Source organism: Chelonia mydas, chromosome 4, assembly GCF_015237465.2.
Source record: "Chelonia mydas isolate rCheMyd1 chromosome 4, rCheMyd1.pri.v2, whole genome shotgun sequence".
In the NCBI taxonomy this organism is placed as follows: Eukaryota; Metazoa; Chordata; order Testudines; family Cheloniidae; genus Chelonia; species Chelonia mydas.
In genome coordinates, this window is record NC_057852.1 from 91262889 (window position 1) to 91279341 (window position 16453).

Genomic DNA, 16453 nt, shown 5'->3' on the forward strand with positions numbered 1-16453 from the left:
GACTGCTGCTCGCCCCACCACCCCCGCAATCATCACCCAGGAGGCCGTGGCCGCAAGAAAAACCCCTGGGGACCACATGCGGCCACGGTGGGCGCATTTGAGCAACACTGGTCTAGCAAATTCCTGTTATGAAGTAGCAGTAAAATGGCAGATGTCATTGAGACATACAGGAACCATTCACAGTTGGAGAAATTAGAAGCACAGCTGTTTTTCCAAACACTGCTTTTGAAAACAAACTGTTTTTATTATTTTCTAGTAGATATCCCCCTTTTAGCCATTTAACATATTAGAACTAATCATTTTAGTTAGTTTTCTTTTAGAATGCATGCTTAAATTCCTACAGTATATTTCAATTAAGTAATTATCAAGTACCTGTCTGGTGATCGTCTTGACCAACGTCTTCTGTCAGATTCTGTAAGTAAGACATTTTCATCAATGCAGTTAAGGGATATGGTATCCTTTATAATATAAAGCTCTATAACAGTGTTTTCAACTATCACTTGATATAGTACTCCAAATAATTTTCATTATGACAGAAACACTATCAACTGCAACAGCTGAGGCTGCACAATGGTTTCCATTCTAACCCAGTTTTCAGTTCTTAATTTTCTGAAGCATTACCCTTATGAGTTGAAATTTTCCAGGTGAGGAAACTACCCAGGAGTGCTCTTTTTAAAATATTTGAAAGCTTGAGCAAAAACTGGTCAGCTATTTTGAGAAAAAAAGATAGTGAAACACAAATGTGCTCACTGTAGGGGAAAAAAAATTGGCAATGCTATTTTGAACAGCTTTAGTGTTGAAGCAGCTGGCAGCAAAAATTTGAAATTTGGCACGGAAATGGTCTTGAGGAAAAGTACCATTATATGTTCCCAGGAAAACTAGTTGAGATTTGACTGCGTTATGAACTTTTGAAAAATCATACTCTGAACACACAATACATTTTCCACTAAGCTCATGAAGTGTGCAGCTAACGGGGGTGGGGGTGGGATTTGGGTGGGTATGTGTCTCAGACTAACAGTTGCGTACTATGTCCTAAATAAAGTTTATTAAATAAGTTAAACCTTAATGAATTACTTTAAATATTTTGGAGTTCATTGGATTAAAAATGTAAAAGATCAGCCTCATAGGTTCTAAAAAAAGATATTATGCAGAATGATCAAACAACTCTGTACAAATTTTTAAAGAAAATATGCTGGCTTCCTTGCAAAATGGTTGCTACCTAAACAGGAAAATGTGGAAGTATAAAATAGCAAAACTGCCATCCAGGAAATAAACTTGCCCAAACAAAAAGCCAATAGGTTCTCCTAAGGTGCTAGCCAACACACTATTTATACCCACTTATGTAGGAGAGAGATATAACAGACTAAACTTCCTGAAGTACCCTAAATAAACTTAATTTAATGAAATTAAACCTTACTGACTTAGTTTTAACATCTTTAGAGTTCATTGTTTCATTAAAAATGCAATTATGAATGTGTTACTGTGGAACTGTGTTTCCATGGGAAAGTTAAATAGGAGAAAGCAGGGGATAATTAGCCAAATTTACTCAGGTTGTAACCTCTCCCGAGAAGCCACCTCCACAGAAAGGTCTACATATACTAGTTCAAACTGGTTTCTCCAGAAATCAACAGACCAAAAAAAAGGTTTTTTAAATAAATAGCCTGGTTTTAAACTGGCTCATGGCCGTCTTCCTGATCTAGCAAATGGACAGGGCCCCTTTTTCCATGGAAGGCCCTAATCCTTAGGATAGGATTGGAAGAACTTGGCCTACTGAGGTCACATAAGTCTGGGTTCTTGTTCTGAGCTGAAGCTGTAATAAACTAGTAACTATAAGCAGGGGTGAAAGTAAGTTAGAGGACTTACCGGTACGCCGGAGTCCTGAGCAGGGGGCATGGCCTCAACGAGAAGAAGCAAGGCCTTAAATCCATAGGCCCTTTAAATCTTGATTTAAATGGCCTGGGCTCCAGCTGCAGTAGTGGCGGCTGGGAGCCCGGGGCCCTTTAAATCACCCCCGAGCTACCAGCTGCAGAGGCGGCTGGGAACCCTGGGGCTCAGGGGGCAAGTTGCCGCTACTGCAGCGGAGCCCTGGGCCCTTTAAATCACTGAGGAGCCCTGGGGGCTCCCGGCTGCCACCACTACCCCGGGACTCTGGGCTCTGGCAGAGCTTTAAAGGGCCTGGGGCTCCGCTGTGGTAGCGGCTGCCGGAGCCCCGAGCCCTTTAAATCCCCGCCTGAGCCCTGCTGCCGGAGCCCTGGGGTAGCGGCAGCCGGGCTCCATCAGGGATTTAAAGGGCCCCAGGGCTCCAGCCGCCGCTACCGCCCCGGCCCTTTAAATCCACTTTAAAGGCCCGGGCGATAGCGGCAGCTGGAGCTCCAGGGCCCTTTAAATCCCCGCCAGAGCCCCGCCACCGCTACCCCAGGGCTTGGGCAGCAGGGCTCAGGCGGAGATTTAAAGGGCTTGGGGCTCCGGCAGCCGCTACCGCCCTGGCCCTTTAAATCCCCTCCGGAGCCCCGCCGCCACTACCCCAGGGCTTCGGCAGCAGGGCTCAGGGGGTATTTAAAGGGCCGGGGCAGTAGCGGCAGCTGGAGCTCCGGGGCCCTTTAAATCCCCACCTGAGCCCCGCCACCGCTACCCCAGGGCTCAGGCAGCAGGGCTCAGGTGGGGATTTAAAGGGCCCCGGGGGGAGGAAGGGGGTAGCAGCGGCTGGAGCTCCGGCGCCCTTTAAATCCCCACCTGAGCCCTGCTGCCCGAGCCCTGGGGTAGCGGCAGCAGGGATTTAAAGGGTCGGGGCGGTAGCTGGGGCTGGAGCTCTGGGGCCCTTTAAATCCCCGCCGCAGCCCCTCCACCTCTACCCCAGGGCTTTAAATTGCCGCCTAGGAAAGCTGGTCCCGGTATGGCGCACCGGCTCTTACCAGTACGCCGTATCGGGGCATACCGGCTTACTTTCACCTCTGACTATAAGGAATCTCACTTGGTGAAGGATTGAAGGACATTTCCTGTCAGAATCCATGCTGATTCTGGTAAGCTTATTATTAGCATGCATGTAGGTTCTTTTACTATTTTTAATATGTCTTCTCTATACAGTAATTTTTTAGCTTAAAAATAAGTATGCTTGCATGGTAAGTGCTGTGCAGTACCCTATAACTGTAGCAATTACACCTGTTAACCGTCTCTGAAGAGAAAGCAAGCAGGCATCCTTGAGCAAAACGTCTGCACTGAGAAATACACAGTGAAGGCAGGAAACTGTGCAGCCTAAAAACACTCCAGTCAAAAGGGAGAGGGCTGCATGTCATCTTTCAAAAGAGGCAAAAGCTGGGGAGCTGAAGCCTGAGAGTGGGTGCCCTTACTGGACCACTGAAGGGAAATACAGATGTAGTTACCCTGAACTATGATGTGTATGGTTAGTAGTGGAATGCTGCAACAATGTAAACTGCGTAAGTGCCAACAACAGTAAAAGCAAGTACTGCAGGGAAAAAAAGCACAAAGGTCTCAATAGTCTTTTCAGGAAAGGAATAATAGAGAAAAAAACAGGGAAAGTGAATTATAAATAGCTGAAGAAAAATCAGCTGGTTGAGTTAGGCAAAAAAAGGCAGATCAATACTGAGGACCAGACAAAATCATAGCCAATAAATTTGCTGTATTCTAATGATCAGTTGAGGAATGATGGTCCAGATTCACAAAGAACCTCCAGCCTGTTGACAGAGGGTCCAGCAGACGGGGTGAGTCTTGGAGCCAACGCCCAAAAGAGGGACGAAGCTGGCAATGACAGCAACTGTGCTCCATCTACACCACTGCAACAGGAGTGATGGACAGCTCAACAGCTGGAGCAGAAGAGGGACAGAATGTGTCTGGAAACCCAGCAGCTCGCAGACCAGAGAAGGCAGTGTCAGTACAAGAAAAAACAGAAGGAGAACCAGCACCAGTAAGAGAAGCACCAGCAACAGCTGGAGGAGAGAGAGAGAGAAGAATAGGGAGCACCAACATTACTGTAAAATGGAAAGACCATGCTAGCAGAACCAAAGTCTAACAAGTGGAGCCAGCCCCCCCCAGGTACCTGTATTGGTGAGTGGTGCAGACTCTAATCTATTTCCTTGTTTTAGGGAGAGGGATGAAATGGATGTGTCCCTACACATTTCTGAAATAGGATGTAAATTGAATAAAGTGGGAAAGGAGCACATGGTAAGATACCTGGCTCCACTACTGCCTGGGACAAAGGTCTTGGACATTTTTATCCTAATTGGAAGGGCGGACTATAAAGATTATGAAAGCTGGAAACAAGCTTTGTTAGAAGAGTACAGGGAATTCAGAAATAAAGACATGACTTATGCTGATGTTTCAAATCAAATAATGGTTATGTAAGGACGTGGGGAAGTATATTGGAGGAGTACCACTATCAATGAGGCCTATGAATAATAGGTATAGAACAACAATTCTATAAATTCTGGCACCCTAACCTGAAATCATGGTTAACAGACAAAATTCCAGAAATCTAACCATACCTGGGAAATGGGCTGATCAATATGCAGATAAGTTTTCTATTAAATCCAGGTTGACTAACAGGAAGGGAACTGAATCAGAGGGCAGAAATCGGGCCCAAGCGAAGACCTGCACCCAAGGGGGCGTGTAGCAGGGTGACTACCCCGCTCCTGCCCTGAAGGGGTTAAAGCAGCCCAGGAGAGGGCTGTGAATGGGAAAAGCAGGCTGATTGGGAAAGCAGCCACAGCTGTGGCCAGCTTAATCAGGGTCCAGCTGGCCCTTATAAGAGGACTGTGGGCCAGAAGCGCAGACAGACATTCTCTCTAGCTCCCTAGAGAGAGAAGGACCTGGCTGCCTAGGAAGCTAAGAAGAACACCTAGGGTGGAGCAGTGCTGGGGAAGGGAAGAGGGAGCTGGGGAGCTCCAGCCGAGCAAACCCCCAGGCTGCAAGCCTAATTAAGGACACACAAAAGGTCCTAGCAGGGTACCTGAAGTGGAGCTGTGCTGGGGAAGGGCAGAGGGAGCTGGGGAGCTCCAGCCTAGCAAAGCCCCAGGCTGCAGGCCCAGTGAAAGGCCTATGAAAGGATACTGGGGCTGCAGAGGGGCAGCCCAGAGGCAGCTGGTCCAATCCCCCTCGCTGATGATCAGCGGTTCGTAGACTGCTGTCTGACCCAGGGAGCGGGGGCTAGATGCTGACTGGCAGTGGCCACTGAGGCAAGGTGGAGGTTGGGGGATCCCCTGGGTGGGGCGACTCAGATTGTGGGTTACTGCCTGGGCGGAACCCTGACGAGGAGGGCACAGGGGTCCGGGAGGGACACAGGGACCAGCGGCAGGCGAGACATCGGCCTGCAGAGGGCGCTCCTGGCCGAAAGAGCTCATTCCCAGGAAAACTGACAGGTGGCGCTGCACCAGTGAGTTGTCGCCCAGCAACAGGGAGGGAAACCAATTCTCAAAAGCCCTGGATCAGGAGGAGAAATGGTGTGCCACAGGTGGCCAGCAGGGTCACTTTGTCCAAGAATGCTCACAACACCCACTGAGTGCCATTGCAGTGCTGGGAAAGCCAGCTGCACCTCAACCTCACAGAGTTAGGTGTGTGACTGAACCTCCAGAGGGAGAAAGTCACACAGCCAGTTTGCCAAAAGCATATAATGTTCATGCTAAACCACTGCAAACATGTCTAGCTGCACCTTCAGAGGTGCAAATCCATCCCAGTGACAGTGGGAGCAGACAGTGGTGGTTAATGGAGATAAATTCACTGTATGCAGAGATATGGGGACAGCCAGGATTATAGTTTAGTCCCATATAGTGAAGCCCCATCAAATGCTGCCATAGTGTGAAATGCGAGTTAAGGTTCCTGGTGTGAATGCCTTCATTCTACTTACAGCACAAATTTCTATACAGACCTAGAAAGTGTAAGGTATTTTCAGATATTCCATATTCTTTGCTTTTAGAAAATGATGTTATAGCATTGAAAACAGAAAAAGTAAACGACTCTCTCAGTTAGCCTAATTCAGACGAGAGTATGTAAGCAAAAATGCAAACAGCATAGCTTACAAGGGGAAGAGGGAGTCCCATTCCCCGTTAGTGTCCAAAAAGAATCAGGTTGCAACCCCAGCATCTACAAACACCTTAGGAGGAAGGGGATGAGATTGCCTGCTGCTTCAAAGAAAGGACAAGACTACTGACTTGAAAGAAAATTCACTGGGCCCCGAATAAAGGAATTAAGCTCTCTGCCAACCCTTCAAAAGGACCCGGAGCAGTATGGAGCAAAATATGGCGATGTCTCCAGCCAAAAGTAGGGAGACTGAGGCAGCTGCAGCATGCTGCCAATTATATAACACCGACCACAGGGTGGGAAATGCCCAAGCAAGGTTAAGACAGCTACTTGGGAAATTACAAAGGTAACTACAGCCAAGAAAGAAAGGGAACATCTTCCCACAGCATCTGACTGCTCGATGGTCTCCCCCAGGTGAGAGAGGAAATTCTGCTCACCTTGACTCAGAGTGTGGGGAACAAAAAGCCACCCCAGTGGGGGATCAATACTCCTTCCCCTACCCCCAGAAGAGCTAAGGTGAGCCCAGCAGAGTCTCTGGGTTGCAACCTCAGGGGATGTGGGACAAAGAAAGGAATTTGGCTATGGGAAAGGTTTGAAGACACTCCCTGGCCCAACACTTCTGCTGTTAAAAGCAGTGCTTGTTTGAGAGCCACTGCACAAGGAGGCAGCCCTGACATATTCCCTCATGCTCACAAACAGGGAAGAATTAGTAGGGGAAGCAAAAGTGGATGGGAACCTGGGAGGCAGTGACCATGAGATGGTCGAGTTCAGAATCCTGACAAAAGAAAGGAGAACAGCAGAATATGGATACTGTACTTCAATAAAGCAGACTTTGACTCCCTCAGGGAACTGATGGGCAGGATCCCCTGGGAGAATAACATGACGGGGAAAGGAGTCCAGGAAAGCAGGCTGTATTTTAAAGAATCTTTACTGAAGTTGCAGGAACAAACCATCCTGATATGTAGAAAGAATAGTAAATATGGCAGGCGACCAGCTTGGCTTAACAGTGAAATCCTTGCCAATCTTAAACACAGAAAAAGAAGTTTACAAGAAGTGGAAGCTTGAACAAATGACCAGGGAGGAATATAAAAATATTGCTCAGGCATGCAGGAGTGAAATCAGGAAGGTCAAATCACAACTGGAGTTGCAACTAGCCAGGGATGTTAAGAGTAACAAGAAGGGTTTCTACAGGTATGTTAGCAACAAGAAGGCGGTCAGGGAAAGTGTGGGCTCCTTACTGAATGAGGGAGGCAACCTAGTGACAGAGAATGTGGGAAAAGCTAATGTACTCAATGCTTTTTTTGCCTCTGTCTTCACAAACAAGGTCAGCTCCCAGACTACTGCACTGGGCAGCACAGCATGGGGAGGAGGTGACCAGCCCTCTGTGGAAAAAGAAGTGGTTTGGGACTATTTAGAAAAGCTGAACGAGCACAAGTCCATGCACTGCATCCAAGAGTGCTAAAGGAGTTGGCGGATGTGATTGCAGAGCCATTGGCCATTATCTCTGAAAACTCATGGCGATCGGGGGAGCTCCCGGACGACTGGAAAAAGGCTAACGTAGTGCCCATCTTTAAAAAAGGGAAGGAGGAGGATCCAGGGAACTACACGCCAGTCAGTCTCACCTCAGTCCCTGGAAAAATCATGGAGCAGGTCCTCAAGAAATCAATTTTGAAGCACTTCAAGGAGAGGAAAGTGATCACGAACAGTCAGCATGGATTCACCAAGGGCAAATCATGCCTGACTAACCTAATTGCCTTCTATGATGAGACAGCTGCAGCGGCACAGGAGCTAGCAAACAGAGCTGTAAACAGGGGAGTTTGAGTGGGAGTTCTGTTGGAGGAGAAGGTATTTGTGTGTGCTTGGTTTTGTATTGGTAGTATTTGTATGTGCAGAGGCTTGTAGGGGCTTTGTGCTGGGAGAGAAGCTGAGCCCTGATTAGGGGGCGGGGCTTCACTGACTAGGGGTCCTATAAAGGTAGCAGCCAGTCAGGCAGCGGCACAGACAGCTGCAGCGGCACAGGAGCTAGCAAACAGAGCTGTAAACAGGGGAGTTTGAGTGGGAGTTCTGTTGGAGGAGAAGGTATTTGTGTGTGCTTGGTTTTGTATTGGTAGTATTTGTATGTGCAGAGGCTTGTAGGGGCTTTGTGCTGGGAGAGAAGCTGAGCCCTGATTAGGGGGCGGGGCTTCACTGACTAGGGGTCCTATAAAGGTAGCAGCCAGTCAGGCAGCGGCACAGACAGCTGCAGCGGCACAGGAGCTAGCAAACAGAGCTGTAAACAGGGGAGTTTGAGTGGGAGTTCTGTTGGAGGAGAAGGTATTTGTGTGTGCTTGGTTTTGTATTGGTAGTATTTGTATGTGCAGAGGCTTGTAGGGGCTTTGTGCTGGGAGAGAAGCTGAGCCCTGATTAGGGGGCGGGGCTTCACTGACTAGGGGTCCTATAAAGGTAGCAGCCAGTCAGGCAGCGGCACAGACAGCTGCAGCGGCACAGGAGCTAGCAAACAGAGCTGTAAACAGGGGAGTTTGAGTGGGAGTTCTGTTGGAGGAGAAGGTATTTGTGTGTGCTTGGTTTTGTATTGGTAGTATTTGTATGTGCAGAGGCTTGTAGGGGCTTTGTGCTGGGAGAGAAGCTGAGCCCTGATTAGGGGGCGGGGCTTCACTGACTAGGGGTCCTATAAAGGTAGCAGCCAGTCAGGCAGCGGCACAGACAGCTGCAGCGGCACAGGAGCTAGCAAACAGAGCTGTAAACAGGGGAGTTTGAGTGGGAGTTCTGTTGGAGGAGAAGGTATTTGTGTGTGCTTGGTTTTGTATTGGTAGTATTTGTATGTGCAGAGGCTTGTAGGGGCTTTGTGCTGGGAGAGAAGCTGAGCCCTGATTAGGGGGCGGGGCTTCACTGACTAGGGGTCCTATAAAGGTAGCAGCCAGTCAGGCAGCGGCACAGACAGCTGCAGCGGCACAGGAGCTAGCAAACAGAGCTGTAAACAGGGGAGTTTGAGTGGGAGTTCTGTTGGAGGAGAAGGTATTTGTGTGTGCTTGGTTTTGTATTGGTAGTATTTGTATGTGCAGAGGCTTGTAGGGGCTTTGTGCTGGGAGAGAAGCTGAGCCCTGATTAGGGGGCGGGGCTTCACTGACTAGGGGTCCTATAAAGGTAGCAGCCAGTCAGGCAGCGGCACAGACAGCTGCAGCGGCACAGGAGCTAGCAAACAGAGCTGTAAACAGGGGAGTTTGAGTGGGAGTTCTGTTGGAGGAGAAGGTATTTGTGTGTGCTTGGTTTTGTATTGGTAGTATTTGTATGTGCAGAGGCTTGTAGGGGCTTTGTGCTGGGAGAGAAGCTGAGCCCTGATTAGGGGGCGGGGCTTCACTGACTAGGGGTCCTATAAAGGTAGCAGCCAGTCAGGCAGCGGCACAGACAGCTGCAGCGGCACAGGAGCTAGCAAACAGAGCTGTAAACAGGGGAGTTTGAGTGGGAGTTCTGTTGGAGGAGAAGGTATTTGTGTGTGCTTGGTTTTGTATTGGTAGTATTTGTATGTGCAGAGGCTTGTAGGGGCTTTGTGCTGGGAGAGAAGCTGAGCCCTGATTAGGGGGCGGGGCTTCACTGACTAGGGGTCCTATAAAGGTAGCAGCCAGTCAGGCAGCGGCACAGACAGCTGCAGCGGCACAGGAGCTAGCAAACAGAGCTGTAAACAGGGGAGTTTGAGTGGGAGTTCTGTTGGAGGAGAAGGTATTTGTGTGTGCTTGGTTTTGTATTGGTAGTATTTGTATGTGCAGAGGCTTGTAGGGGCTTTGTGCTGGGAGAGAAGCTGAGCCCTGATTAGGGGGCGGGGCTTCACTGACTAGGGGTCCTATAAAGGTAGCAGCCAGTCAGGCAGCGGCACAGACAGCTGCAGCGGCACAGGAGCTAGCAAACAGAGCTGTAAACAGGGGAGTTTGAGTGGGAGTTCTGTTGGAGGAGAAGGTATTTGTGTGTGCTTGGTTTTGTATTGGTAGTATTTGTATGTGCAGAGGCTTGTAGGGGCTTTGTGCTGGGAGAGAAGCTGAGCCCTGATTAGGGGGCGGGGCTTCACTGACTAGGGGTCCTATAAAGGTAGCAGCCAGTCAGGCAGCGGCACAGACAGCTGCAGCGGCACAGGAGCTAGCAAACAGAGCTGTAAACAGGGGAGTTTGAGTGGGAGTTCTGTTGGAGGAGAAGGTATTTGTGTGTGCTTGGTTTTGTATTGGTAGTATTTGTATGTGCAGAGGCTTGTAGGGGCTTTGTGCTGGGAGAGAAGCTGAGCCCTGATTAGGGGGCGGGGCTTCACTGACTAGGGGTCCTATAAAGGTAGCAGCCAGTCAGGCAGCGGCACAGACAGCTGCAGCGGCACAGGAGCTAGCAAACAGAGCTGTAAACAGGGGAGTTTGAGTGGGAGTTCTGTTGGAGGAGAAGGTATTTGTGTGTGCTTGGTTTTGTATTGGTAGTATTTGTATGTGCAGAGGCTTGTAGGGGCTTTGTGCTGGGAGAGAAGCTGAGCCCTGATTAGGGGGCGGGGCTTCACTGACTAGGGGTCCTATAAAGGTAGCAGCCAGTCAGGCAGCGGCACAGACAGCTGCAGCGGCACAGGAGCTAGCAAACAGAGCTGTAAACAGGGGAGTTTGAGTGGGAGTTCTGTTGGAGGAGAAGGTATTTGTGTGTGCTTGGTTTTGTATTGGTAGTATTTGTATGTGCAGAGGCTTGTAGGGGCTTTGTGCTGGGAGAGAAGCTGAGCCCTGATTAGGGGGCGGGGCTTCACTGACTAGGGGTCCTATAAAGGTAGCAGCCAGTCAGGCAGCGGCACAGACAGCTGCAGCGGCACAGGAGCTAGCAAACAGAGCTGTAAACAGGGGAGTTTGAGTGGGAGTTCTGTTGGAGGAGAAGGTATTTGTGTGTGCTTGGTTTTGTATTGGTAGTATTTGTATGTGCAGAGGCTTGTAGGGGCTTTGTGCTGGGAGAGAAGCTGAGCCCTGATTAGGGGGCGGGGCTTCACTGACTAGGGGTCCTATAAAGGTAGCAGCCAGTCAGGCAGCGGCACAGACAGCTGCAGCGGCACAGGAGCTAGCAAACAGAGCTGTAAACAGGGGAGTTTGAGTGGGAGTTCTGTTGGAGGAGAAGGTATTTGTGTGTGCTTGGTTTTGTATTGGTAGTATTTGTATGTGCAGAGGCTTGTAGGGGCTTTGTGCTGGGAGAGAAGCTGAGCCCTGATTAGGGGGCGGGGCTTCACTGACTAGGGGTCCTATAAAGGTAGCAGCCAGTCAGGCAGCGGCACAGACAGCTGCAGCGGCACAGGAGCTAGCAAACAGAGCTGTAAACAGGGGAGTTTGAGTGGGAGTTCTGTTGGAGGAGAAGGTATTTGTGTGTGCTTGGTTTTGTATTGGTAGTATTTGTATGTGCAGAGGCTTGTAGGGGCTTTGTGCTGGGAGAGAAGCTGAGCCCTGATTAGGGGGCGGGGCTTCACTGACTAGGGGTCCTATAAAGGTAGCAGCCAGTCAGGCAGCGGCACAGACAGCTGCAGCGGCACAGGAGCTAGCAAACAGAGCTGTAAACAGGGGAGTTTGAGTGGGAGTTCTGTTGGAGGAGAAGGTATTTGTGTGTGCTTGGTTTTGTATTGGTAGTATTTGTATGTGCAGAGGCTTGTAGGGGCTTTGTGCTGGGAGAGAAGCTGAGCCCTGATTAGGGGGCGGGGCTTCACTGACTAGGGGTCCTATAAAGGTAGCAGCCAGTCAGGCAGCGGCACAGACAGCTGCAGCGGCACAGGAGCTAGCAAACAGAGCTGTAAACAGGGGAGTTTGAGTGGGAGTTCTGTTGGAGGAGAAGGTATTTGTGTGTGCTTGGTTTTGTATTGGTAGTATTTGTATGTGCAGAGGCTTGTAGGGGCTTTGTGCTGGGAGAGAAGCTGAGCCCTGATTAGGGGGCGGGGCTTCACTGACTAGGGGTCCTATAAAGGTAGCAGCCAGTCAGGCAGCGGCACAGACAGCTGCAGCGGCACAGGAGCTAGCAAACAGAGCTGTAAACAGGGGAGTTTGAGTGGGAGTTCTGTTGGAGGAGAAGGTATTTGTGTGTGCTTGGTTTTGTATTGGTAGTATTTGTATGTGCAGAGGCTTGTAGGGGCTTTGTGCTGGGAGAGAAGCTGAGCCCTGATTAGGGGGCGGGGCTTCACTGACTAGGGGTCCTATAAAGGTAGCAGCCAGTCAGGCAGCGGCACAGACAGCTGCAGCGGCACAGGAGCTAGCAAACAGAGCTGTAAACAGGGGAGTTTGAGTGGGAGTTTGAAAGGGGAGTTTGTCTTGTGGTGCTCGTGTGGGGTTTGGTTTTGCTGTGGGTGGTGGTGTTTTGGTGTGGTTTGTGTTTCCCAGATTAACAGGATTTAGGTGGAAAGGATATGACAGATACAGAGGTGGCAGTGGGAGTGACCCATGTAGCAGATGACACAATGAAGATGACTGGATGTGGAAGCTGTGGTATGTACATGATCCTGGAGGGGGCACCTGGTAAGAGTTTTGTCTGCATGAAGTGCCGTCTGATAGAGCTGATGGAGGAAAAGATCCGAGGTTTGGAGATGCAGGTGGAAAGTCTGGTAGAGTTTAGGAAGGGGTTTGAGCAGATTATGGAGCAAAGACATGAGGTATCTGAAGGGAAAAGCTCAGACTTGCAGATGGAAGCAGGACTAGGGAATTCTGAGGGGAGACTGGGTGAGGAAAGTGGTCAGTGGAAGCATGTGACTAAAAGAACTAGGCAGAGGAAAAGGCGGGCTAGTGAAGGAGAAATAGAGCTTAAGAATAGGTTTGCAGAGTTGGAAAATGAAGAAGGGGCTCAGCAGGTAGTCACTGAGGGTGACAGGGCAAGGAAGAAGAGAAGAGAGGTTAGTCCTATAGGAAAAGGGGAAGAGTTAATGGAGATTACACCAAATATGAGCCCCAGGAGGATACAGGATGGGTTAAAAAGGATTACAAGGGAGAATGGGAATGGAAAGAACTTGCAGCCAGAGGGAACAGGGGATAGACTGGAGAATAGCACCGTCACTAGGAAAAGGCAGGTCTATGTGATTGGGGACTCTTTACTGAGAAGAATAGATAGGCCTGTAACCAGAGCTGATCCAGAAAATAGGAGGGTGTGCTGTCTTCCGGGTGCTAAGATACGGGATGTAGACCTGAGGTTGAAAAGGATTCTAAAGGGAGCGGGAAAGAATCCCCTAATTATCCTTCATGTGGGAACAAATGATACGGCTAGATTCTCGCTGGAAAGTATTAAGGGAGACTATGCTAGGCTGGGGAGGACGCTTAAGGAAATTGAGGCTCAGGTGATCTTTAGTGGGATTCTGCCTGTTCCTAGAGAAGGGCAACAAAGGTGTGACAAGATTATGACTATCAATAGATGGCTTAGGCAGTGGTGCTATAAGGAGGGCTTTGGGATGTATGGCCATTGGGAGGCATTCATGGATAGAGGACAGTTCTCTCGGGATGGACTTCATCTGAGTAGGGAAGGAAATAGACTTCTAGGATGGAGGCTGGCACAACTGATTAAGAGAGCTTTAAACTAGGAAATTGGGGGAGATGGTTGGGAGATGTCCAGGTAATCTCCACGCCAGAATTCAGCATAGAGTGGAAAGAAAATGAAGTAAGAGTGGATACAGCTGTAGGTAGGAGGAAGGGCAGTGTAGATACAAGTCTAATAGGTTATACTGGTAGTAAAATAACCGTGCCTAATAGGGTACAGAATGTGAGTGAGGCTAAACAGCAAAAATTAAGATGTTTGTACACTAATGCAAGGAGCCTAGGTAACAAAATGGAGGAACTAGAGTTACTGGTGCAGGAAGTGAAACCAGATATCATAGGTATAACAGAGACCTGGTGGAATAGTAGTCATGACTGGGCTACAGGTATTGAAGGGTATGTGCTGTTTAGGAAAGACCGAAATAAAGGTAAAGGTGGTGGAGTAGCACTGTATATCAATGATAAGATAGAATGTAAAGAAATAAGAAGCGATGAAATGGGTATGACTGAGTCTGTCTGGGCAAAAATTAAATTGGGGAAGAAAACTATTAGAGCCTCCCCTGGGATAGTGCTTGGGGTGTGCTATAGACCGCCGGGATCTAATTTGGATATGGATAGAGCCCTTTTTAATGTTTTTAATAAAGTAAATACTAATGGAAACTGTGTGATCATGGGAGACTTTAACTTCCCAGATATAGACTGGAGGACGAGTGCTAGTAATAATAATAGGGCTCAGATTTTCCTAGATGCGATAGCTGATGGATTCCTTCAGCAAGTAGTTGCTGAACCGACTAGAGGGGATGCCATTTTAGATTTGGTCTTGGTGAGTAATGAGGACCTCATAGAGGAAATGGTTGTAGGGGATAATCTTGGCTCAAGTGATCATGAGCTAATTCAGTTCAAACTGAATGGAAGGATTAACAAAAATAAATCTGCGACTAGGGTTTTTGATTTCAAAAGGGCTGACTTTCAAAAATTAAGGAAATTAGTTAGGGAAGTGGATTGGACTGAAGAATTTATGGGTTTAAAGGTAGAGCAGGCCTGGGATTATTTTAAATTAAAGGTGCAGAAGCTATCGGAAGCCTGCATCCCAAGAAAGGGGAAAAAATTCATAGCCAGGAGTTGTAGACCAAGCTGGATGAGCAAGCATCTTAGAGAGGTAATTAAGAAAAAGCAGAAAGCATATAGGGAGTGGAAGAAGGGAGGGATCAGTAAGGCAAGCTACCTTATTGAGGTCAGAATATGTAGGGATAAAGTGAGACAGGCTAAAAGTCAAGTAGAGTTGGACCTTGCAAAGGGAATTAAAACCAATAGTAAAAGGTTCTATAGTCATATAAATAGGAAGAAAACAAAGAAAGAGGAAGTGGGACCGCTAAAAACTGAGGATGGAGTGGAGGTCAAGGATAATCTAGGCATGGCCCAATATCTAAACAAATACTTTGCCTCAGTCTTTAATAAGACTAAAGAGGATCTTAGGGATAATGGTAGCATGATAAATGGGAATGAGGATATGGAGGTAGACATCACCATATCTGAGGTAGAAGCGAAACTCAAACAGCTTAATGGGACTAAATCGGGGGGCCCAGATAATCTTCATCCAAGAATATTAAAGGAATTGGCACAAGAAATTGCAAGCCCATTAGCAAGAATTTTTAATGAATCTGTAAACTCAGGGGTTGTACCGTATGATTGGAGAATTGCTAACATAGTTCCTATTTTTAAGAAAGGGAAAAAAAGTGATCCAAGTAATTATAGGCCTGTTAGTTTGACATCTGTAGTATGCAAGGTCTTGGAAAAAATTTTGAAGGAGAAGGTAGTTAAGGACATTGAAGTCAATGGTAAATGGGACAAAATACAACATGGTTTTACAAAAGGTAGATCGTGCCAAACCAACCTGATCTCCTTCTTTGAGAAAGTAACAGATTTTTTAGATAAAGGAAACGCAGTGGATCTAATTTACTTAGATTTTAGTAAGGCGTTTGATACGGTGCCACATGGGGAATTATTAGTTAAATTGGATAAGATGGGCATCAATAGGAAAATTGAAAGGTGGATAGGGAATTGGTTAAAGGGGAGACTACAACGGGTCCTACTGAAAGGTGAACTGTCAAGTTGGAGGGAGGTTACCAGTGGAGTTCCTCAGGGATCGGTTTTGGGACCAATCTTATTTAATCTTTTTATTACTGACCTGGGCACAAAAAGTGGGAGTGTGCTAATAAAGTTTGCAGATGATACAAAGCTGGGAGGTATTGCTAATTTAGAGAAGGATAGGGATACCCTACAGGAGGATCTGGATGACCTTGTAAACTGGAGTAATAGGAATAGGATGAAATTTAATAGTGAGAAGTGTAAGGTCATGCATTTAGGGATTAATAACAAGAATTTTAGTTATAAGCTAGGGACGCATCAACTAGAAGTAACGGAGGAGGAAAAGGACCTTGGAGTATTGGTTGATCATAGGATGACTATGAGCTGCCAATGTGATATGGCTGTGAAAAAAGCTAATGTCGTCTTGGGATGCATCAGGAGAGGTATTTCCAGTAGGGATAAGGAGGTCTTAGTACCGTTATATAAGGCACTGGTGAGACCTCACCTGGAGTACTGTGTGCAGTTCTGGTCTCCCATGTTTAAGAAGGATGAATTCAAACTGGAACAGGTACAGAGAAGGGCTACTAGGATGATCCGAGGAATGGAAAACTTGTCTTATGAAAGGAGACTCAGGGAGCTTGGCTTGTTTAGCCTAACTAAAAGAAGGTTGAGGGGAGATATGATTGCTCTCTATAAATATATCAGAGGGATAAATACCAGAGAGGGAGAGGAATTATTTAAACTCAGTACCAATGTGGACACAAGAACAAATGGATATAAACTGGCCACTAGGAAATTTAGATTAGAAATTAGACGAAGGTTTCTAACCATCAGAG

General features: G+C 47.8%; 1 protein-coding gene across 7 annotated transcripts in view; it reads right to left on the minus strand.

Moving 5' to 3' along the window:
* DCUN1D4 (defective in cullin neddylation 1 domain containing 4) overlaps window positions 1-16453 on the minus strand; it is an 83001-nt gene that overhangs the window by 45543 nt on the left and 21005 nt on the right. For 4 of the 7 annotated variants that reach the window (XM_037897800.2, XM_037897801.2, XM_037897805.2 and 1 more), the window contains one exon: window positions 373-412. The exons of 2 other annotated variants lie outside the window; for them this stretch is intronic. In XM_037897800.2, the coding sequence (XP_037753728.1) occupies window positions 373-412 (40 nt within the window). Of the gene's footprint in view, window positions 1-372; window positions 413-7021; window positions 7025-14754; window positions 14759-16453 lie in introns of those variants that run through there. One more of the 7 variants, XM_043544392.1, reaches the window with a different exon arrangement.